Genomic DNA, 25674 nt, shown 5'->3' with positions numbered 1-25674 from the left:
AGGCCATCTTCTGTCATGAAGCCATGCTCTGAATTCTGTCTTGGGTTGCCTTTGGGTCAGTGGTTTATCTGATGTTTTCTGTGTAGCTGGAGGGAGCTGTGATCAGGCAGTCCAAAACCCCGGCCTTCTTCCCAAATAGCTGGGCTGAAGGTGAGGCTCTGAACACAGCCAATGGGAATGCTCCCTTTGTAGACATGACAGTGGGAAACTAAGGCAGCCCTTGGCAGAGTGGAGATCTCTGCACAAGCTTCCCATGTAGGCAATCCTCCGAAAATGTTGTTTGCAGGTTTTTACGACATAGCACTTTGGGTTGTTATTATTATTCCTCTTTAATAGCAATCAGTCTCAAATGGAATTACACTGTCTCACCTAATCCTACATGAAGTGAGTCATTAATTTACAAGAAGGTAGGTCAGAGGGAGTTTTTCTGAATAATTAGATATATTCACATATATTCACATAAGTGTATACAATATATGTGTATAGTACATACATGTACATGTATATAATCATGTTATATGCACATTAAAGTACACATGTACACATGTACTGCATGTATGTGTGTTATATATATTATGTGCATATAAGAACACACATTTATATAATACATGATATAAATTGTGTATTAACACAGTACAAATAATGTATGCTAAGTTATAGATTGTTTTATTATATGTGCTGATATGTTTTATTATGTTATCTATAAATATATGTCATAATGTATGTGTTAATAATGCATAATTATATAATTCATATTATATAAGCGATTAAAAGCCTGATCGAAACAAACATTTTAGTGCTTTTTTCAGTTAAGCTGTTTTATTGATTCGGGATACATCGACAAGAATAAATTTCTTAGGCTATAATGCCGGTATTAAGGTATAATGCCAATATATGCCAGTATATGATGTCTTTTGTTTTGATACAGGTAGATTATTGAAAAATAGATAAAGCTAAATGATATTATTAAAATACATAGTGTTACTTCTTAAAGTGGTTTACTTGAATGAAAAATTAGATGAAACTTGAGTTTATCAAATCCAGACATTTCTCCAATGCATTAGTATTCTATTTAATTCATATTATTCTATTATTTCCACTCTTGTCTTTTTGGCATCTGTCCTTTCCCTACTGTCTTTTTTTTAAAGGTGTCTTTAGTACCTTTAGTTGTACAAAGGAGTTTCCTTTCACTGAAGCATTTTATGAATACAGTGCATCTTGATCACTGTCACCCTTCCAACATTCTCACCCACCCCTTCTAGCCACCTTTTCACCTACTTACCTTAATTTGAGATTACATACTGAATTTTTTTGCCATTTAATAAAGCACTTTATGTGTACAATGCATGTTGACTTGTGTCACCACTACAACCTCTTCACCCCCACCTTCAATCCACACCATCCCTTATATTTCTCAATCCTGTGATACATACAATGAATTCTTGGCACCTTCATTTCCCCACTTCCCCTTCATTCTTTTTGCCCTCTCTCCTTGGCCTTCTCCTTCCCTCTTTCAAAGACTCCTTTCCTGGAATTTATTTTGTTGGGCTTTGACTTAGTCTTTCAAAAGCATTGTACTGTTTGTGCTCTCCATGAAGTCTGTTACACTTCAGTATAACACTTAGTGACGTGGACAACATTCATGACCTTATTTTGTGACTTGCAGAGCCTCCTGCCCATTTTTATTTACAGTGGCAGGATAATCACAAGGTTGTGGCTCTGCTTAGCTGTGAACTAGTGGCTACACTGCAGGCAGAGTCAAAACATCTCGACTCCTTTGTTAGTGGGCCACACAGACATGTGAGATAAGCAGTGCTGGGCAATGAATCCAGGACCTTATGCATGCTAGGCAAGTTCTCTACCACTGAGCTACATCTCTATCCCTAGCAACTATTTAAAGAGGGGTGAAAACAAGAGAGGTGAGGTACATAGTTTCAGAGTTCTTATGGAGGAGAAAGAGAAATCTGAAGGCTGCCAAGGCAGAGTTTTGCAGAGGATGAAACAAACTCAAAAGGAAACCCCTGATTCTGCTCCATTGGAGGTAGCTCTGTGACTTGTATGTGTTTCCAAAACTGATCCACTTTGTTTGTTCCTATAGGATGGAAACCATACTTTTCTTTCTGAATGGCATGAGATCTAAGTGACTTCAGACAGGCGGCAGTATGAAAAAGAGCCTACGACAATTAGTGCCAGTCTCTTCTTTACTTCCTCCAATGTCATTTTGGTTGCTCCCTCTATCCTTCCTATCCTTCCTTCTCCCCTACCAGTAATATTTATAAGTAACCTCCATTGTCATAAATTACTTTTCTTTTGAAGATGCTTGATTCATCCTAAAATAGCTTGGTAAATTCATCCAATGGATATAAATTGAGCATTTAATACAGTCTAAGCACAGCAGTGATACTGAAAATAAATCAATGAATTGAAAAATGAGGGGGTGGGGGAGGGAAATGGGGACAAAAACATGAGAGGAGTTATCAATGTGTGAGACGTAATGCATCTACTACCTGACAAATGTAACTGTAACCCCTCTATACATTATCCCAACAATTAAAAGAAATCTAAAAAAGAAGGTAGTATACCTTTTTGCCATAGCATTTATATGGTTAACTACATACAATTGCACTTACTAGCAGAAGAGCAGTTGGGTTTTTGAAGATTAACTATCCATCTGTCACACATCCATCCATCCATCTATCTACCTACCCACTCATCCACCTATCCACCCCTCTAACCATCCATCCATCCATCCATCCATCCATCCATCCATCCATCAATTCATCTATTCGTCTATCCATTCACCAAGCCACCCATCCATTGATTCATCAGTCCATTCACCTATCCATCCATCCATCCATCCATCCATCCACCTAGCCAGCCAGCCACCTACTCTCCTATCCATCCATCCACCCACCCAACCATCCATCCACCCACCCACCCACCCGACCATCCATCCAACCACCTATCCACCAAGCCAGCCACCCACCCTCCCATCCATCCATCCATCCATCCATCTATCCATCCACCATCCATCCATCCACCCATCCATCCATCCATTCACCCATCCATCCAACCACCTGCCCACTCATCCACCTATCCACCCATCCAGCCACCCACCCCATCTATCCATCTATTCCCCCATCCCTCTACCCACTCACCCACCCACCCATCCACCCATCCAGCCAGCCAGCCACCCACCCTCCCATCCATCCATCCATCCATCCATCCATCCATCCATCCATCCATCCATCCATCTATCCACTGATCCATGCATCCACCCATCCAGCTACCCACCCATCCACCAATTCATCCATCCATTCATCCACCCAGCCACCTATCTATCTATCTATCTATCTATCTATCTATTTATCTATCATCTATCCATTAATTCATCTATACATCCATACACTCATTCACCTACCCACTCATCCATCCACCCATCCATCCATCCATCCATCCATCCACACACCCATCCACCCACCCATCCATCCATTCATCTGTCCAACCATTCACCCATTTGTCCATCCATCCTTCCTTTCTTTCTTCCTTTCTTCCATCCATCTGCCCACCTATCCACCTACCCATCATCCATCTAGCCAGTTAGCTAGTCAGCCATCCTTCATCTATGAGTCTATCCATCTGTCTTTTGAAGGTGATCACAACACAATGTATTTAATAGTCTCCTGTATACTCTTTATCAGAGCCTGAGTGAATATGTATATATGAGTGAATATATATGTATATATATTAATCATGTTATATACCTATTTTATGAAGATGAGAAAATCTCTATTGCCCTCTAATCTGGGACCTACCTCTTTCAATTTGTATAAAATACTAAATACAATTTGAATGATTCAAATCAGTATGTATTTTCCTTCAGAAACAAGAATTCGTTTTATGAAAACTTGCATCTAGAATTTAACTTTGGAGCAAGAGATATTTAGAATTACAAATTCAGGATGCAATGGATCTGAGTATTCAAAGTGATTCTGTTTCTGCTTAGTTCTGGAACTCTATTGTGGAATGTGGTTCTACCACTTAATTTGAAACTAGTCTTCAACAAATACAGTGTTGACTTAATTTACACTGCTTTTATCCAGAAATTGAAAAACAACTTGTAACACTGAACACCACTGGCTTCCTTGTCTCTACTAGTTCCCATAAGGACAGGACTTCAGACAAGCCAGTTGAAAATTAGATATTTCAATTATTTGAGCCAAAGTAATCTTTGATCAAAGCAGAGAGTTATTTGGATCAGGTTTTAAAGTTTTTATTTTTTATTGAGATAAAATTTACAAAATATAATTCATCTTTTAAGTTCCTTTCAAGTTTAGAGTTCAGTCATTCTAAGTATATTCACTAATTTCAGAACATTTTCACCACTGCAAAATAAAGCCTTATGCTTCCCAATTTCTCCCTCTTCTCAGCACTGACAACCACTAATCCACTTGCTATTTCTATAGATTTTCCAGTTGTAGACACTTTATCCACATAAAATCATGTGTTCCTTTCATTTAGCATATTGTTTCAAGATTCATTCACATAGCATATTTAAAGATTTCATTCATTTTTGTGATTGATTAGAATTTCATTGTATGGCTATAACATAATTTCTTTATACATTCATTGGTTGACAGACATTTTTGGTTGTTTTCACTTTTTTCAGTTGAGTATTCAGGTTGATGTACAAACGTGACTTTCATTTTCTCTCTTTCTTTCTTTCTTTGCTTTTGTGGCAATCACAGGCTTGAACTCAGGAACTGAGCTTAGCTTTTTCTACTCAAAGGTAGGGCTCTACTACTTGAGCCTCTATACCTCAACAATAAAATAGTAAAAGTTAAAAAAATAAAATTGTTCCATACATCTCATAGATCTATTTTTCATATATAGCATACAAAATAGTCACTTCGTGTTGCTGAATAGAATTTTCTTCTCTTTAATCTTTCTTCTTAAAAATCCTAGTTAAAGAAACAAGGAAACAACATTTTATTTTTTATTGTTAGGGTAATGTATAGAGGGGTTACATTCCTTAAAGAATGACTTTGGGATATTGATGGGTATTGCATTGAATTTGTAGATAGCTTTCAGCAAGATTGCCATTTTCATGATGTTAATTCTTCCAATGCAGGAGCATGGGAGGTTTTCCTACTTCCTCAGTTCTGCTTTAATTTCTTTTTTCAGGTTTTTAAAGTTTTCATCATAAAGGTCCTTTACATTCTTAGTTAATTCCTCAGTACTTTATTTTTCTTTGAGGCTAGTGCAAGAGGAATTGTTTTCCTGATTTCTGCCTCACTCCTCTTGTTATTGGCATACAGGAAAGCAGTTGATTTTTGAGTGTTAATTTTATACCCTGCTACCTTGCCACAGTTTCAAATCAACTCAAGCAACTTAGGAGTGGAGTCTATATGGTTCTTTTTTTTAAATGTTTATTGTAATTAATAGAAGGGTTACAGTTATATTTGCCAGACAGAAGGTGCAGTACTTCACACACACATCAATACCCCTTCTCATGTTTTTGTCCCCATTTCCCTTCCCCCACCCCCTTCCCTCATAGTGTTTCCCATCCTTCCCTTTCCTATTTCAAATAAACAAATAATTGTATAGGATTCTTCAAATACAGAATCATGTCATCTGCAAAGAGGGACAGTTTCACTTCCTCTTTCCCTATTTGGATCCCCTTTTTGCTTGCTTCTTGCCTTATTGCTCTGGCTAGGAATTCTAATACTATATTAAAGAGGACTGGAAAGAGTGGACATACTTATCTCATTCCTGATTTTAGAGGAAATGGCTTTAGCTTTTTGCCATTAAGTATAATGCTTGCTGTAAGTTTATCATACACAGCCTTTATTATACTGAGTAATGTAGAACACTTTTATTTCTAAAAGCAAAAATTAACATTCTGTTTAGCAATTAGTAAGGAGATTGTGTTATGTTAGAAAAAAGGAATTCCTGTTTAGAACATATTTTTCCATTACTGTCAGGATAATAAAAAGTATTTACACTTGACTGTACTGCATTTTGAGAGATATGTCTATATTTACCACATGTACACTTTAATCCAGGACATACCATCATCTATCAACGACAATTGAGAAGAGAAGAGAAGAGAAGAGAAGAGAAGAGAAGAGAAGAGAAGAGAAGAGAAGAGAAGAGAAGAGGAGGGAAAGGAAGAGGAGGGAAGGGAAGAGAAGGGAAATTGTGAGTCTTACCTGTGTGTTCATCTGTGGACTTGAGGATGTTTCTGAGATGGACCAAGCTCGTGATCACAGATTCATGGTAAGTTTTTCGTTTTTAATGTTGTGGAAGATTAGTCAAGATTCACCCTTCTGAATCTAGTAAATTGTAAGTCTTAGTTTGTAGCCTCAACACACACACACACACACACACACACACACAGACACACACACACACATTTCCCACCATCTACTTGATTCCTCTGTGTAGTTACTAGGGAGGCACATGCAGCTCTGTAACTCTTTTTTTTTTTTTTTTTGCCAATCCTGGGCTTAAGCTCAGGGCCTGAGCACTGTCCTTGGATTTTTCTCACCACTTCTGGCTTTTTCTAAGGAATCGAACCCGGGTCTTCGTTCATAACAGGCAAGCACTCTATCACTAGGCCAAACTACTAGCCCCTCTGTAACTCTTTATTTATGATTCAAAAATTATTTAATGCTTTTGACACAGAAACAGTTGTCATCAATACTAACAGAATTGTATCAGCTTTGCTAGTACTTAACAAAAGAGCACAATTTTGATGTGGGTCACTTAGGGCAGTTTTCAACACTGAGTTTTGAGAACTAGTTATTCATTCCCAGTTCTTGACTGCAATTATTTATCATTGCATTTATGGCCTAGAGCTTTGTTGTTGTTGTTTAAATTTTATTTTGTTGGAGGGGTTGCAGTTACATTCACCAGGTAGTGGGTGCATTACTTCTCACACATTGATACCCTTCTCATGTTTTTGTCCCCATTTCCCTCCCCCACCCTCTCCTATTATCTTGTTTCCCCCTTCCCTTCCCTATTTCAAATAAACAAATAAATGTATATACAATATACCAGGTAACAAAGTCAGATATAGTAAGCACATGAAATTAACCATAAGGGGAAATAAAAAGAGAAAATAAATAACATTAAGAACAACAATAACAAAGATAACCCTCTTGTTTCCATAGCTAAAGTTGGTAAGATTTTTTTATCTAGATTTTTATCTAGATTTTTCTTCAAAATGTTGACTCTGTTGGTGTAAATGATCTGAACATGTCCTATATCAAGAAGCCAAATTGTTGAAGAAAGCTAGACATTATCCTGCTCCGTATGACTTGTTTTGTATTTGTATAATCCTCAAGGCCTCACACTTGCTAAGTGTTCTATACATTGAACCATACCCACAGTACTTTTGCTGTAAGTTTACTTATTTATTTTTGTCAAATCGGGTCTCACACTTTTGCCCGGGCCAGTCTTGGGTCAGGATCATCCCTACTTTTGCCCCAGAGTAGCTGGAACCGGGGGCATGTGCCAACATACACTGCATTATGACTGACTTATTACTAAACACTAGTGCTCTCTCTTACCCCTGAAATGTACTCCCACAGCTGCACACATAAAGGCCCTGTGTTCTTACTTTCTTACCAGGCTTAATATGCCCAAAGCCTCCCTATAATTAGTGAAGACAAAGCACTTCATGAATACAGTGGAGTTTATTCACCCTATAGGTGTCTGAGTCTGTGAATGTGTTCTATGACCATAGCAAGGGAGGTTTAATTTACAGATCAGCTCAGATTGACAATCAGCTGATCTTGAGTAAAGGGTGATTCCGGATCACTGGTTTGGTCCAGTCATGACAAGGCTCTTTAGAACTCAGGAGATTACAGAAGGAGAGGCCATCGAGAGGCAGCAAGACAGACTCGGTCAACCTTTCTAGCTGAATGTAATTCAGGCAGTAATTCCGATTCTGAATACAGAATAGGTCATGGGTGGTTTCTAGGACCTGGGGAAAGCACAGAATCAAATTCTCCCAGTGCTCAGAAACACAGCCTTATGACCCTGCTTTTCACCAGTGAGATCCATGTCAGATACTCTGAGACATTATGTTGATGGTGAAGAATGATGGCAGCCAACAGGAGCTGAGATGAGACTGACTGTTAGATGTGACTGAAAAGGTATGGGGAACCATGAGCATTAAATAACACCCATCTGAAGAGTTCAGAGGATGTTGAATATCCACTGTGGACAGTAACGAAGGGAAGATGGGCAGTGAGTGCATTCTCATTTCAGAAATGAAGTCTAGTCTCTTTTTGGTTGCAGAGAATGAAACTGAAATGCTTTTAACTGTGGATGGTTTGTAAACTTACAATTTTTAACTATCAAAGTGGAAAGAACAGGCCAAAATAGTGGGGTGGCAAGATCTTTGTGGGGGGGTGTAGGATGCAAAGTATTTGACTTACAAATGACCCAAGTTGTAAGAACTTCCCTAATAAAAGAATTTAAAATAATTTACTCCCTGTATTTAAGACCTCCCTACTTGCTCTTCAGTTGCTGAGTGACTATGTTAAAAATGTTACCCTGGCCTTGATTGCAGCTGTGACTTCCAGTAGAATGCCAGGCTCAAGGGGGACTTTCAGGTGGAAGGCAGAAAATATAGGCCAGGGGGCCGGGAGTTTGGCCTAGTGGTAGAGTACTTGCCTAACATGCATGAAGACCCGGGTTCGATTCCTCGGTACCACATACATAGAAAAAAGCCGGAAGTGGTGCTGAGGCTTAAGTGGTAGAGCTCTAGCCTTGAGAAAGTCCAAGGACAGTGCTCAGGCCCTGAGCTCAAGCCCAGGACTGGCAATATATATATATATATATATATATATATGCCAGACCCATCTCCTGGCCCATCTTCTTGTCAGATGTTAGATGTTCAGGAGGAAGAATTAGAAGGTGGAGAAAGGAGGCTCAGGTAGAATGGGGGTTCCTCAGGGGGCCTGAAGAAGTGAGTAGGGAAGGAAGAGATGGGGGAAATCAATGTAAGGGTACCATTGGTCCAACGTGCAATGTACTGATAAAGTATGTGTTGCCTTGAAGCCTCTTTGTACAACTATCTAAAGATAGTGAAAGAACATGGGCTTCAGTGAAGAAAAGACACTCTGAAGCCGCCATGCAAGTACTCCCCTCAATTCGACCTCCCACAGGGTAGATGAAAAATCCAGCCCCCATCAACTGTTCAAGGACAAATGAGATGATCAAACTGAAGGTTGAAACACTGAAGGGTTTTTGATAAGTAGGGGTGCAAACAAACATTTTTGAATATTTGGTGGCCTTTTTTTGCCAGTCCTGGGTTTGAGCTCAGGGCCTGATCACTGTTTTGGGGTTTTCTTGAGGCTAGAACTCTACCACTTGAGCCTCAGCACCACTTCTGGCTTTTTTTTGTGTATGTGGTACCAAGGAATAGAACCTGGGTTCTCAGGCGTGTTAGGCAAGCACTCTACCACTAGGCCAAACTCCTGGTCCATTGGTAGCCTTTTTTTAAAGTTTATTTTTCCTTTGTTAAAGTTTATAATAGTGCTGCTATCCAGTTAGATTTCTCTGTCATGTCCAAGGCCCTAGACTGCTTAACTCTCCCCTAACGGTCTCACATCCTTTTGCTTTTGCCATTCTCCCAGTCCAGCTTGGTTTACTGCCATCCCCCAACTTGCAGTGGCTCCCATTTAGTGGCATATAGGATATCCTGGTTTGAGCACCGTCCCTGAACACACTTGTGACCTTTCCCCTCCCCTCTGATTTCCACTGGAGTCCTCTCCCCTTGCTCCCTGGCCATTCCCGTCTCACCTTCAGAGGATTCCAGCACAAGGGCAGACATGCAATCTCTCTTTCTTGATTGGTTAAAAAGGGCAAAGGAAAGGATGAGGGAGGATAAACATCTGTCAGGTCTTGGCACAGATGAGCAATCCAGCCTGTGATAGAAGCTTATCAGAAATGAAAAGAAGCCTTCTGGAATTGAATTCCTTTACTCTTTCTATTTAGTTTACTTTATTTTTGGCAAGCTCATTTCACATGAAAAATAAACAGTTTAATGTGAATTTTGATTTCTCTCTAGGTCACTTGTACTTCTTCTGTTTTCTGTGCAACCCACATATGTGGTGAGTATACGAATTCTGAGAATTCACTAAATTGGGTGTATGGTTTTTGTTATGTTAGAAGCAGTTGGTTTCCGCAACACCGTTTTCTCACCTGTTCATTGGGGATTTAGACTAGATGAATTCTAAGGTTTCTTTTGTAACAGTGATCAAAATTGCTGATGGCATTACCAAGGTATTTCAAATGTCTTTATTTTATAACTGATGCAATCCTTTCTTTAAAGACTTTTTCTTCTTTTGAGACAGACAAGAAGCCACTTGGCCGTTTCAAGATGAAATCAAAGATAGGCTATTTAATCAAATATTCCAGTTCAGGAGAGGGATAAGCCCAAAACACTTTGTAACAGGCCCTCCTTCTGCTTCCTCAGGAAAGTATCTTCTTCAATCCATCCTTGAAAGCTTCTGGAACCCCTGTTAAGGCAGCCTGTAACTCAGGCTGGAGAGGACTCATCTGGCTTGAGGTTCTCACCTCAGGGGGTCAAGAAATCATAGGTCTTTTTTTTTTTTTTAAAGCAAATGAAACTGGAATCTGACCTTTCTCCTCTTCCTCCCCCGCCCCCCCCGTAAGTTAGAGACCGAACATGTGAATTAAGAAACAAGGAGCCTTTGGTCCCTGGCTCTGCCAATGATTTGTCTTTTAAGTTGCTCAAGACTCTGTGATCCACTGTTACGTCTTGCTATAATTTCCAGCAAAAGCACAGCACTGTGTGCATGACTCCATTTTCTTGTACTTACCTGTCTTGCTTCTCATTTTCTAAGCTTTTTTTGTTTTATATTGTTTTATCTACTGAATCCTGAATGTTTTACCTTTGCTCCCCATTGTCTCTGGAAAAGAATGTCATTTCTGAATCAAACACTATTCTGTCCTGGACCTGCCCAGAGCCGTGGAATAGTCTAGAAACACCATGCCAGGACTGGGTCTTTAGTAACTGCATGTGAAAGGAAGTTAACACACACATGGGTGCAGCATCTGTGAAGGCAAATCAGCGTTATCCATCAGATTTCCAATGTTCACACCTGTACAGGAGTATGTCTTTTTTGAATGTCTCATCCATAAGAATGCGGACATGCATGAAGAGAGATGCACACAGGCACTCATTGCTGAGTTGTACTCAGTTTCTACAGTAGGGAGTGATTTGAACGTTGATCCACTGGAGTGGTTAGCACATTGTAGTACTTCCTGTTCAGCGCAGCTCTAGAAGTTACTTGAGAATGATTCTGAGGTACACGCTCGTGTGGAAATGATGCAGTACTGAGCAATAGATGGAGGGAAATGAAACAACTTCAACAGAAGGATGTGTGTGTGCACATTGGGTCTCCAGTTTGCCTCTGGAGAGAGAGAGTGTGCGTGTTATTACGTTCCTATATGATGTGTGATTATAGTGGAGTAGGTACAAATGTGGTGTGTGTAGTGTATGTATGTGTTATGTATGTAGTATGGTGGATATGTGCTTGGTGTATGATGTGTATGGTGTATGTGTTTGGTGTGTTAGGTGCATAGGTGATACATGTGTGGTACGTTTTTTTGTGTGCATCTGTGTGGTGGTATAGTTTGTATAGACATGTGTTGTGTTTTCTTGCTTTGTGTGTGTGGTGTATGTTGTGGTGAATTCACCTGTATTTTAAAATGTTTTTATTATCTGAAATACCCCTTTAAATTAGAGATCCCCTAAATGTTTAGTGGGGTATTTATTGGATCTATTTTTAAAAATAATTCTTCTTGCAATGGAATCTTACTACAAATAGCTCTGCAATGCTTTTCAAAAAAAAATAAATAAATAACCCGTCTTTATCAAGCCGCCTAATCAATGCACTCCTTTTTTTTCTGGTTATTTTGATATTTCAGTGAACACATTCAATCAGTTCCAACCTTGAATGAACTCAAGTGCATGAGCTGGCTACTTTCAATTTTTGAATCCTGTCCCAATCTGCCCTGGGTAGTAATACTTTTAACTTTATCTGGATTTAGAATTCATGTATTCCTACATCGCATGGGTAGTCAGAACTCAAAAATCATATATTCCAAAATTCAAAATAAATTTTGGGTGGGAGGAGTACTGGAGCTGGAACTCAGAGCTTTGAACTATAAAGTGCTCTGCCCCTTTAGAGTGCTTGCCTAGTACGCACTAAGACCCAGTTCAATTCCTCGGTACCACATGTATAGAAAAGCCAGAACTGGTGCTGTGGCTCAAGTGCTAGAGCACTAACCTGAGGAAAGCCCAAGAACAGTGCTCAGGCCCTGAGTTCAGTCCCCAGGACAGGCAAATAAAATAAAAGAAAAGAAAAGTGTTCTAGTCCTTGAGCCATGTTGCCAGAACTTCTCGATTTTTTTTTTTCAGTCAGATCTTGATTTATGTCCAGGCTAGGCTGCATGTTGATTCTCCTATGTATACTGTAGCTATAATGATAGGAGTTCAACATCATACCTTCCTCTTTTTTTATTTTGGAGTATATAAGGTCATCTTCGAGTATCAGGAAATTATGGGAAGAACTATTTTAACTCTGAGCACAAAAGGACCAGAGAAATGCTCTCAGGAAAACTCAATGAAGGAGACAATTTCTAGCTGATATGGGAGGCAGAGCGAGGATGTTTAGAGACAATGTCATTTAAATTAGATTCAACTGGGTGTGAATGGTTTGCATAAGGTTGAGTATACTAAGACTCTTCCTATTTAGTAAATTAAATCCAAATGGGAGACAGAAACCGCAGACATTTTTTACCAAAGTGACTTCTGAAGGAAGATTTGTTTTTCCCAATGATATTCTTCTAAGATATTTTCCTTATTGTTGGAAGCTTCTTTCTCTTGTAATCTTCCTACCTTATGCCATGATGTAAGTGCCTCACAGTTGTCTGTGTGTGCATGCATGCGTTTGTGTGTGCGCGCGCGCGTGTGTGTGTGTGTGTGTGTGTGTGTGTGTGTGTGTTTACTTCTCATGAATCCAAAGGCAGTAGGATTCTATGAAATTTCCATAAGCTAGATTAACTCAATGCTCATTCCAGTTCATATCTTAAGTGCTCAACTAAATGGTGAGGGTTGGTATATTTAACAGCCTGCTTTACATTTCAGACTGGCAAGAAATATGTTGGTCCTTGTGGAGGAAGAGATTGCTCGGTTTGCCTGTGTTTTCCTGAAAAGGGGTCTCAGGTAAGTGATGTTAAAACAACAAAACAAAACAAAACACAAATCAAAATGAAACAAAAAGCCCTGGACAGCTTAGCTGGATTTTAAACCATTGAGAATATTTAACAGGGACAGCTTAGCTGGATTTTGGACCACTGTAAATATTTAACATGTATCTCAGATCCATAGCTCATGTCAGTAGTTGGTAATATTGTTGACAGTCAAAATTCTTCACAACCTGATCACAGTCCCTGCAGACTGAATGCCAAGTTCAGAATAGAGTGTGTGCAGCAGTGTAAGTCCCAGGTTTTCTATGATGCTAGTTATAGGAACCTCTTAATTAAGAAGGGGTCCTGACATTGTCTCAGGCACACTAAGTTGCCTCACGGATATTTGGGTTGCATAATAGTGTGTGTGTGTGTGTGTGTGTGTGTGTGTACTGGAGTTTGAACTCAGGGCCTTGAATTTTCTAAGCTGGCACTCTACCACTTGAGCCACACACTCAGCACTCTCTTTTTTTGTGTTAGTTGTTTTTAGGTAGGGTCTCCTGTTTTGATGTCGGGGGTGGGGGGGTAGGCAGGCAGAACCATGATCCTCATCCCTATGGCTTTGTAATTGGCAGGTATCCCAGGTACATGTTGCCATACCTGCTTGTTGTTTGAGACAGGGTCTTATGAACTTTTTGCCTAGATTGGCTTCATATTGTGATCCTCCTCACCTCTGCTTCCCAAGTAACTAGAACAGTGTGATGAACAAAAGCCTGTGTGACCGTGTTAGATAATGCTTCCAGACCCTTGGCTAGAAGGCTCTCCAGTAGAGAGCACCATAAGATACCTTACCATAGTAACTATGATTATTGCATGGTCAGAATTTTCCAGACACTATTTTATATGCTTCCAAGGCCAAGGCCCACTGACTACCCCCTGGGAGACTGAGGCACAGGTTAATGTCCAGCTCACTTCCACCCAAGACTGTGCTCAGGGCCCCCAGGCTGCTAGTTATTCCTCCATGTGGAGAGACGCACTGTGTTACTGCCTGTCGGGTTACCCGAGCTTTCACCCACAGTCACCCACAGCCCACTGGTACATCTGTGCTGAAGAATTAGGTCTAATATTCTTCTGTTTTAAAACACTCTCCTGTAGCACAGATTACAGGTGTGAGCTGCCAGCTCCCATCTGTACAGCAAGAATGTACTGGGAATTGGGACATCCACATATGACCCTTGGAATCACAACCATTCAGGCCTAAACAGCCTCCATATCCTCACACAGGGCTGGGCTTTGCTCTCAGATTCCATAGGGATCAGACATTACTGCTGCAAAACATTGCATTCCTGAGAAAATGTTCTGGGTATTTCTCTTCTGTATTGCTTGGCCATCACACAGAAGGAATAATATTATTATTCCTATTATTATTTTGTAGCTCTTGGGGTTTGAACTCAGGTTCTTGCATTTACTAAGCAGATTCTCTACTATTTGATTCAGGCTCCCAGTCCCTTTTTACTTTAGTTATTTCCCAGACAGAGTCTCATGCCATTTATTTAGCTCCACTCTCTGGTTGCTTCCCCAAAATATGGAAGGTATCAATCACCTTTCCCAGCAGCTAACACTTTTTTTTAGCATAAATTACATCAAATCTTTTTTATAAGTAAAGATTTCATTAACATTGATTTTTACGTCTTATTTCAAATGTCATGTTTAACAAACACATTATTCAAGAAGGGAATCTCTATATACCATCACTGGCACATAGATTTAGGAACATCCAATTTTTTTATGTTCAAACTATTTTTTTCATCAATAAAACCAAAATTTGAGACAACAGAATTTACCTTGAGCTTAGGAAAATTAAGCAGCTGAAACTTCAAATTAGGACCCTAAAAACTAAGATACACAAGAAGCCCTGTAGCTTTTCCATGTGCATTCACAAATGACAGACAAAACAAAAACAGCTCTGGATTTTGTGTGAGGTTATTAGTGCAAAGGTTCCAAATTTATACAACTACCATAAAGGGAGTAAACAAGACAAAACAAAACAAACCACCTGTGCGTCTCAATGGTAAGATCTTTGGGCTCGAGGCCCAGGGAGGAAATGGCGTGGATTTTGTGCAAGAAGGGGGAGGAGGGGGAGCCATGGAACAGAACCGTTGTTCCCTGGGGGAGTTTAGTCCACCGTCCCACTTAAATGAGGCTGAAGTTGTTCTAGCCGTTGAACCACCCTGTCCATAGTCGATGGACACCTCCGTCTGGTGGCTGGAGGTGTGGAGTGCCACTTAGCATTCTACATACAGTACCTGGCTCATCCAGTGGCCATTACACCGGGGAACGTCCATTTCCAGCCCAAAGAGTGCCAAGGCCTGCAAAAGCCCAGTCAATCCCCCAAACAGCCCAGAAAGCCAGGTGTTGTTATTATTATTACTTGCAGCTGACAGTAGAAGATGGTGTTCTCTGAGGACTTGCTAAGGCCTGGCTGAGCCAGGTGTCTGGCTTCACCTCTAGTTCTTGCTCCAAGGGCATGGAAAGATAATTACACAAAGGTTCCAACACCTGGGCTTGGCGACACTTAGTGAACTCAGCTGGGCAGTTACAGAGGACCCTGGCTTTGGATTCTTTGGTCTGCTCCCTAGGGCTTTCTTCTAGTTCCCAGGGCTGTTCAACAGTCACAAGCCAGTGCAGGCTGGGGGGCAGTGGGAACTGAGTTGTCTCTGTATCTCTGTGCCTGTCCTAGCTCCCAGGTGGTGGCTTGGTGGGGGTGGAGCAGGTGGTACTGAGCCAGGAACCTCTGCTCTTCCTGTGCGGGCTTCGGGGTGGGTGGCAATTTCCAGCTGGAACTTGGGGATGGCTGGGCATCTTTGAGCCCACTTTCGAAGGTGGACACTCAGCCCTCAGTAGCTGGCCAGCCTCTGGATCGCAGCGCTGGCTTCCAGGGCACAATTGCAATGGGAAGACACTGGATTCCAGGAGCCCTGGGCTGCCAGGCCCATTGGTGGCACTGCCGGGCACCCCCCAAGAAGGAATCCCCACCCTGCCGAGTGTGGGGGGGAAGCCCTCACATCCCTGCTTTTGTGCAGGTAAAGAACTTATAAACCTATGGTAGCTAATGCAGCATTTCCCTTGTATAAGAAGCAAAAACACTATTTCTGATTAGAAAAAAAAATGTGGATTTGTAGCTAGGTGGGACAGAGGGTGAGTTACACAAGATCATAGTTCCAGACCAAGCCCAGGTAGAAAAGTCTTTATGGCAGACATTTTAGGAAGCAGGGAAGAATAAAGAAACAAACAATAACTACTCAAAAAATTTATTCTGAGCCATATAAAATGTAAGTTGTCTTATGTTTGATTCCCTGTCTTATTCATTTATTCATTCCATTATATTACCTTCTCTGGTTTATTTCAGGAAAGTAAAAGGTATGAATACATTTCACCAGTCACTGAAGGGAGCCTAGAAACTACAAAGTTACCAGACTTGATGCTGTGGTGACTTCTCACACAGGAAATCAAATGGCTCCAAATTCAAACACTGCTTAGATTTATTGGCCTGAAATCCCAAATCAACTATTAGCGACCCCACTTGTCCTCTGAGAGGACAGTCACTGAAGTAGGTTCTGTGTTAAATGTCATTCACACATCCTTTCCACTGTTTGGAGCCTGCATGCTCTGATAGAAATGGAATTTACATGAGGAATTTTAATTTGTGGTCATGGTTTTCCTCTCATTACCATCACTTGTACCCAGAATTATAAGTCTGTCTCCTCAAACACACAGCTGTGTTTGTTTAGGGATACTCTGTAATTTCAGTGACAAAATGGTTCAGAACAATGATGGGTTAACATCCTGAAGTTCACATGAATCAATTTTAAAGGAAGCAAAGTCCAGTGACAGCACATAAAGAAACCCACAAAAAACTGGTAAAAAGAAGGGGGACCAGAGGGTAAGATTAATGTAGATAAGATTAATGTAGAAGGATTAATATAGATATAATGTAAAGTAAATAAATACATTATATATATGTCACAATTATGCTCTTTTGTGAAATTACTTTATGCTAATATGTTTTTTTAAATCTCGTGACAACTAAAAGTTTGCAAAGGTGACATTTCATAACTTCTTTGTGTGCGTGTGTGTGTGCGTGTGTGTGTGTGCGCGCGCGCGCACGCGTACCTGCATGTGTTTCTTTGCATACCTTCGTCCTCCAGTACCGCTCTGGCTCATTTTTTATCATTGGACAATTCTGTGCTGAGGGCAAGGACTGGAAGCTGCCCTTGGGCATGGAGGACCTTTTGTAAAGGCAAAGGGATTTTCTCTAAATCCTAGTGTGTAGCTGACACACACACACACACACACACACACACACACACCCTGGTGGGAGCCAGCCTGCTGCCTCCTGGCTGTGATATTGGCTCAGCTTACCTAAAGACTTCCTGTTAGGAACAAATGAATGCACGTTAAGGGATTAGTTCATCAGTGGTAGAATGTCCTAGGTAGTTATCGGGTTTTGTTTGTTTGTTGTTTTCTGAGCAGGGTTTGGGATGTCTCTGGGCCAGGGAAGGCATGAGGAAATATCCCTGCTGCCCGCCAGTCGCTTCCTTCAACGGTCAGTGATTTGCTCCACTTGTGGAGCAAGAATTGCCCATGTCCGTGACCCGGCATGAACCGGGTGTGGCTGTGTGCAGAGCCCAGTGACTGGGCTGCACTGAGCTCCAAGGAGCAGGGCCAGCTCCCCCATTGAGGCAGCCAGAGTGATACAGGTGATACACGTGATACGGTGATACAGGTGCATTTCAAGTATGGCACGGTTTCATGGAAATAGTCCAGGAAACTGAGAGGATGCCTGGGGCAAGGGTTACATTGCCCTAACTTAGGAAGCGTGCTGGAATTATTACGATTTTAAAGGGGGAAAGAGTTGGACACTAGTGGCTCATGCTTAAGATGCTAGCTACTCAGGAGTCTGAGATCTGAGGAGTAAGCATCAAAAGCTTCAAAACCAGTCTAGACAGGAAAATCAGTGCCATCTTATCTCCAACTAACAATCACAAAAGGCAGGAAGTGGAGATGTGGCTCAAGTGGTAGAACACTAGCCTTGAGGAAAAATGTTCAGGGACAGTGCCCAGGCCCTGAGTTCAAGCTGTAGAACTGGCACGCACGCGCGCGCGCACACACACACACACACACACACACACACACACACACACACACACACACACACACAAGAGGGAAGGAGAGAAAAGTTGGATTTCCAAATACCAGGAAATCCACAGGGAGACAGGCAACTGAGATACTTACACTGTCACTTCTCTGCTGTGCCATCTTAATTGTAATGAATGGTAACAGCTCTCCATTCACTCAGAAAATAATCATGGGATGAGACTGTGAGCTCAGATCATGGGGGAGAGATTTTGAATGTCTTACTTGCCAGCCACTACTTCCAAAAACCCAGTGAACACTGAGCACTTTTCAGAGGACTTGGGGATGCATCAGAGGGGGAAAATGTTCTTGCTGTTCTCTGGGTGGGAAGTATGGTGTTGTTCCTGGGAACATGTGGACAAAGTGGTGATAGAAGGCAAAGGCAAGGGAGCTGGGGCTAACCTTTGAACTTGGATCTGACAGAATTAGAAATCATCTAGCCACAGCCTCGAGGAGTATTGCACTAGTTCCTATGGCTTTGGTCACCAATTAGTATACATTTAGTTGCTGATGTCAAGAGAAACGTATTCTCCAGCTAATGCTAAAGGTCAGCTATCCAAAAGCAAGATGCCAGTTTTCTGGGATTGTCTGCTCTTGGTGCAATGTTTTTCCGTTATTTGTTTCTATAACTCTTTTGTAATATATGGGGATCTTTTCTCAGTAATAAAGGAGGATGCTGGACTCATTGTTAAAAATGCTTAGGCAGAGGCGATCGAAACAATCCAGATACCCTACTGCAGATGAATGGACACAGAAATGTGGTATATATATGCAATGGAATTCTACATAGCCAACAGACAAGATAAAATAATGGCATTCAAAAGGAAGTAGATGAATCTAGAGCAAATCATGTTGAGTGAGACAAGTCAAGACCTAAGGAACAAAAGGCGCATGGTATGCTTAATATGTGGCTATTAAATCCAAAGAGTACAAGAGCAAGGACTCAATATCTGCATACCCAATGCTATGAACATGGTAAAGGAAATATAAACATAACTATATAGATATAAAAAACCTATGACTCTATAGATAATAATGTTTTATTTCAGAAATTAATATGTTTCAATGACATACAAACCCTTAGCCTAATTTTGATTAAGTTCTAAATACGAAGTCCCAATGATTGTAAATAGAGATTCCCTTCTTGAACACTTGTTTGTTAAACCTGTCATTTAAAATATGATGTAAAAATCAAAAAAAGTTTAAGAGTGATGAAAAAAAATGCTTAGGCAGGCTGGAATGGAGATGTGGCTCAGGGGTGAGAGCGCCTGTCTAGAAACATGGAGAATAGAGTTCCAACCCCATTACCACCCCCTCTCATTAAAGGAAAGAAAGAAAGAGAAGGAAGGAAGGAAGAAAGGAAGGAAGGAAGGAAGGAAGGAAGGAAGGAAAAAATTCAGCCCCTTAAGACCTGCTTTCTATCTGGCAAATATCATGTAACCCTTTTATTAATTACAATAAAAAAAAGAACAACAATCATAAAAAAAAAAGACCTGCTTGAAGATTCCAATGGTATTTTAGTGACACCTAGTGTCTAGTTTGTCAATTACATGACAGCATTCAAGAAAACAAAAAAGGAAAAAGGATAATGGTAGCATAATAAAACATATAAGGTCATTAAAGTACTGTTTCTCTTCACATTTTACTTGTAGGAATATTAGTTAAGCAAGATGTGACAGTATATTTAGAAATTTACATCCAAGACAGTGACCAAGATACTGGAGTGGAAATCAAATATGAATATAAAGCCAGAGGCCATTAGAGGCTAGAAGACATTATCTTTTTTTTTTTTTTTTTTTTTTGACAGTCCTGGGCTTGAGCTCAGGGCCAGAGTACTATCCTTGGGCTTTCTCAAGGCTAGAGCTCTACCACTTGAGACTCAGTACCACTTCTGGCTTTTTTCTAAGTATGTGGTACCGAGGAATCGACCCCAGGTCTTCATGCATGCTAGGCAAGCAAGCTATCACTAGGCCAAACTCCTGGCCTGAGAAGACACTATCTTAAGGAATACTAAGTAGTAGCAGGCTGCACCAAACAATAATGAAAATTCAGTGACATTTCTATTCAGATGGTATTCTCGAGTAGACAAGGAAGTGAGACTGGTAAAATTTGATGTAGAAAGAAAGTAGAACGAATTACACTGAACCGCTGCCATCTTATGCCAATCTGCAGAGCTTTTTTATGGCACAGGACATACTTAGTAAATTAATTAGAAAGCCTACAAAATGGGAGAAGATCTTCACTAACCATACAACGGACAAAAGCCTCATATCTAAAATATATCAACAGCTCAAAAAATTGAATCACTCCAAAACTAATCTCCAAAGTAACAACCATTCCATTAAAACATGGGCCAAAGACATAAAGAGAGTCTTCTCTGAAGAAGAAATAAAAATGGCCTATAGACACATGAAGAAATGCTCGACATCTCTGGTCATAAAAGAAACTCAAATCAAAACAACTCTAAGATTCCACCTCACTCCAGTTAGAATGGCCAGGATCAAGAAAACTAATAACAACAGATGCTGGAGGGGATGTGGCCAGGAGGAATCACTACTACACTGTTGGTGGGAGTGCAAACTCGTTCAACCACTATGGAAAGCAGTATGGCAGTTCCTCAAAAGGCTAAACATAGAGCTCCCCTATGACCCAGCAATTCCACTAATTGGCATTTACCCAACCATCCAGAAACAAGGGCATACTAAATTCACTAGCACAACAGTGTTCATTGCAGCACTATTTACCATAGCAAAGATATGGAACCAACCCAGATGCCCCTAAGTTGAATGGATCAACAAGATGTGGTATTTATACACAATGGAATTCTATGCTGCTGTCAGAAAGAACGACATCACCCCATTTGTTAGGAAATGGAAAGACTTAGAAAAAAATCATAGTAAGTGAAGTAAGCCAGACTTGAAGGAACATAGGCTCAATGGTTTCCCTCATTTGTCATAATCAGTAGAAACCTTGGGCTCTCCTAGCAGAGATTTACAATAGAACAAGCCTAGATACATAAGGCCATATAGTATGACGCTAAATGAACGGACCTCCAGGATATAGAAACAAGAGCCATATAATGAGTGATTGTTGTCCTTCATGTACTATGTTATCGCTCATCTCTTTTGCTTTCCCTTGGTTATCTCATATTGTTACAGTATCTCACTTTGTTATCTGATATATTGGATATATTTGTATTTGGTTATTTGAAATTGGATAGGGAAGGGGGGAAAACAAGATGAGGGGTGGGGGTGGAGGGGTAGGGAAATGGGGACCAAGACATGAGAAAGGGTATCAATGTATGTGAAGTAATGCACCTTGTATGTGGTGAATATAATGTAACCTTTCTATTAATTACAATAAAAATATATGAAAAAAAAGAAAGTAGAACCCTGGAGGTCAGAAGATCTCCCTTAGGTGTTGGCTTCAAGTCACTGGCATCAGCTCTCTGAGGCTCAGCTTCCTCCCACAGGGATGCAGAAGTAGACAGGATGCCTTTCAGCTTCCCATGGTTGTCAAGATTTCATAAAGAATCCAGAGATCCATACTAGCGTCCAGGACAGAGTCAGTGCTCAGTACGTGTGGTCATCACAGTTGCTGGGAGAAGGGGTGGGGTTTGAGTTTCAAGTGAGGAAAGACTTTCTCCTCTCCAGCAAAAAATGTGGCTGGAGCAGCAGGCACAGGGCTGGCCTGGGTGCTGGAAAGGTCATGGCCCTGACAAAGGGGTTGGTGGTGCAGTGGCACAGGAAGGGGAGAGTGAAAATGGTGGTTACGGAAATGGAGGGAGGTGGACTCGGCAGCCTGACTGTGGGCCAGGCACTCTTGGAGGGGACAAAGGTAAGACAGGCACCTAGCATTTACTTGTCATTTGCTGAGGGAAAGAGGACGAGTCCAAACAACCCTGGAGCAACTAGAACATTATGTTTGAGAGTCACAAAAATAGACAGCAGTCATCAGTTTAATAATATTGTTTCCTAAGGAATTTTTATAAAGGAACATAGAATGCATGGAGCTATGTAACTTAGATATAGCTATAGATTCAATATAGAAAGGTAAGATAGGGGGTGGTGGTTCATGCCTGGAAGCTCAGGAGGTGGAGTTGGTGGTGTGCAATTTGAGAGTCTATCTCAAAGAAAACCTAGCTGAGCTTGGGAGCTCACATCTGTAATCTCAACTCCCCAGGAGGTGGAGGAAGGAAGATCAGCCCAAGACAAAGCTATGTGAAAACTATCTAAAGCAAAAAGAGCTGGCATACGATGGAAATGGAGGAGAATTCCCTAGCAAGCATGGGTTCTTGGATGCCAAGCCCCAGTACTAGTGGGTGGGGAGAAGAGGGGTCCAGGCGGGACAGAGGAACATCCGCATACATGCCGTGCAATCTAATGTGCCCTAGCTAGCTAAGGTGTGGGAAGAGGGGAGGCTTGAAGAGAGGCTTTGGGTGCAGGAGGGGGTGCGGGAGACGCTGGCTGTGTGTTTGAGTAAAGGTAATCCTGAGGCTGCCCTTGTCTGTAAGGATAAACCCAAACTTCTCAGCTTGGCTTGATTGGACTGTGGTAAATGTTGGGGGATGGGAACACCCCAAGCTTGTAAATAAATGCTTTCCCCTTTGTGTACCAGCTGGATTAGTTCCAGGAAACAGGGCCGTTGCCCCTACCTGCAGCTGCTTTTCCCAGTCCTCAAGCTGCAAGGTGGACAGAGGAGCACTTAGATTTTGTCATTCTCCATTCTTTTTTTTTTTTTTTTCAGTTGTGGGGCTTGAACTCAGGGCATGGGTTCTTTTGCTCAAGGCTAATGCTCTACCTCCTGACCACCAGGCCGCTTTCTGTGTTCTGATGGTTAATCAGAGATGAGTCTCCCAGCCTTTCCTGCCCCCCTGGCTTTGAACGGTGATGCTCAGCTCTCAGCCTCCTGAGTAGCTATGACCTCCAGGGCCATCAGCACCCAGCTCATTCTCCACTCCGATTTTTGTCATTTTTCCTAGCTCAAGAACAGCCAATGGGGATGATTTGAAGAATTTTGTTATTTTAAATATAGATTCCTTTTATCTTTCTGTCTCTTTGAAGTTATTGTGAAAGAAGAGATATTTAATCCTAACCCAGCATGAAAAATATTCCTGATGGACTAAGTCACCAAGGACACAATCCTAAAGGTGTGTCCTGGCCTGGGAGGGAAGAGAGGGGTTGGCGCAGTGTCAGTTCTGAGCTCTTCCTGTGTTGTTTGTACAGCTGTCCCCAGATCCTAGATTGTTAGAGGGGGGCACAAATAATGGGGCTAATGGTGTGTGTCAGCTGGACCTCTGAGCAGACAGGCAGAGATGACCCAGAGGCGCTCCAAGGCAGGCAGAGGTTTCTCTGCTGTCCTGCCTAGATTCAGTGACTGCACAACATCACACGGAAAGTCACAACAGAGGCAAGACAAAAGGAAAGAGAGGGGGAGGAAAGGGGAAAGAAGACAGGACCAGAGGGTCAAGAGAAAGCAGGAGGCAGGGAGGGAAGGGATGGAATAAGTGAAATAAAATAATTATTTTTAAATTCAATATTTCTTAGTAAATAGTTCTTCAGAGTGTTTTAATGAATGAGCAGGGCACCGTGGCTCACACCTGTAATCCTAGCTAATCAGGAGGCGGAGATCTGAGGATAGTGGTTCAAAGCCAGCCCTGACAGGAAAATGCTTGAGATTCTTATCTACAATTCATCACCAGTAAGCCAGAAAGTGGAGCTGTGTGGGTCAACTGGCAGAGCACTAGCCTTCAGCAAAAAAAAGCTCAGGGCAGCACTCCGATCCTGAGTTCAAGCCCCAGAATCAGAAAAAAAGAAAAGGTATAAATGCTGTAAAATTCTGCTTGAAATGCTTTTCTAGTTGTGCACATGTCCTTTGGGCACTGAGATTTATGGGTCTCTACCCTGTCATGATTCTTCTTCCTGACCCTCCCCCCTGTCCTCCCCTCCCCCCACCACTGCTTTACATGTACACCAATTTAATGCTGTAGAATTTTCCTCTACATTGCTGTGAATACATTATTCACTCAAATTGGGTGAACTGCTATTTCAAAGATGGCATTTGGGAGATTGTTGTAACCTGAAGACAGATTTAGTACTGCTATTTAAGATTCATGCATCTCTTTCACTCATTTATTATATAACAAAATGTTTAATAATAACTTTTAAAAAAAAGCACTAAACACAAAACCACAAGGTCGTCACAGCCTTAAGAGAGAGGAAGTGTCGTGTTTCCTGTTAGTTTTCTATGTGGAGTGTAAGGTTTGCGCTTGCCATTTAATACGATTGCAATGAAGTGGTGATTACATGTTTATTATCCCACCACAACAAAGCCTGCATCCTGACATGATGCCACACATGTTGGTGGCACACACGCAGCGATGGTATGGCAGCCATCACCGAGTGGGAGCCACGGTGTTCGGTGCACTCTGCGCTCTGGTTCAAACACAAAGGAAGCAGAATTCCCCTACATTTTTATGTGGGGCAGTGCCTGGGATCAACTTCTGCTTTTCTTAGGCATTTACTGTTCTCAGCTATTGTGGCCTAAGAATACTCCTTCCTTGCTGAAACAGAATCCTTAAAGTCACTCATTCGTGTGATTACGAGAGTGGGTTAGGTCCTCACGGTACAGTCTCCAAAACTGAGTCCTTCATGTCTTTATGAGAAGAGAGGTAGAGACCACACACACTACACACACAGCCATTAGCACTCCCACTAGAATATATAATATAGCCCAGAGGACCTATACCGGACTTCTACTGTCCCATGCTTTAAACTTTCAGAACTCTAAATGGAAAGAAACTTCTTTTCTTTATACAATTCCCTCCCTCTGTTACTTCATTACAGCAACACAAAGGCTGACTAGCACATCTGCCTTTCTTAGTCTCATGACCTTGGGCGCCTGGGCTCTGCCCTTCAGGAGCTTTATGCTCCAGTGGAGGAGAAGAGGAGAGGACACACAGATAAAGAAAGGGTTCTGTATATTTGAAAGTGCCTTTTGTTATGAATCAAAATAATATATTATTGTAATGTGCCACAATGAGGATAATCTGCAGACTTAATGTACAAATTACATGCAATGTGTAAATATAATTTTTCAACTTAATATAAAAAGTAGTTGTTTCCTGCTTCTTCCAGCTAGGGAAAATAAAAGGAGGGAGCTTTTAAATGTATGTTAATTAAGTCACTGTTATTCTTATTGTTATTGTGCTTTAATTTATACACATTCATTGTAAATTATAAGCCC

General features: G+C 41.2%; 1 protein-coding gene across 1 annotated transcript in view; it reads left to right on the top strand.

The window, feature by feature from the left end:
- Positions 1–6234: 6234 nt before the first annotated feature.
- Positions 6235–25674, top strand: part of Col4a4 (collagen type IV alpha 4 chain) — a 101317-nt gene continuing 81877 nt past the window's right edge. The window contains exons 1-3 of the mRNA XM_090354940.1: positions 6235–6279; positions 10085–10127; positions 13193–13270. Of these exons, the coding sequence (XP_090211066.1) occupies positions 6239–6279; positions 10085–10127; positions 13193–13270 (162 nt within the window). The 5' untranslated portion in view covers positions 6235–6238. The remainder of the gene's footprint in view (positions 6280–10084; positions 10128–13192; positions 13271–25674) is intronic.

The sequence above is a fragment of the Megascapheus bottae genome, chromosome 21 (genome assembly GCF_031878675.1).
Source record: "Megascapheus bottae isolate mThoBot1 chromosome 21, mThoBot2.hap1, whole genome shotgun sequence".
NCBI lineage: Eukaryota > Metazoa > Chordata > Mammalia > Rodentia > Geomyidae > Megascapheus > Megascapheus bottae.
Note: the sequence above shows the minus strand (reverse complement) of the source record. Positions and strands in the feature narration are given on the sequence as shown.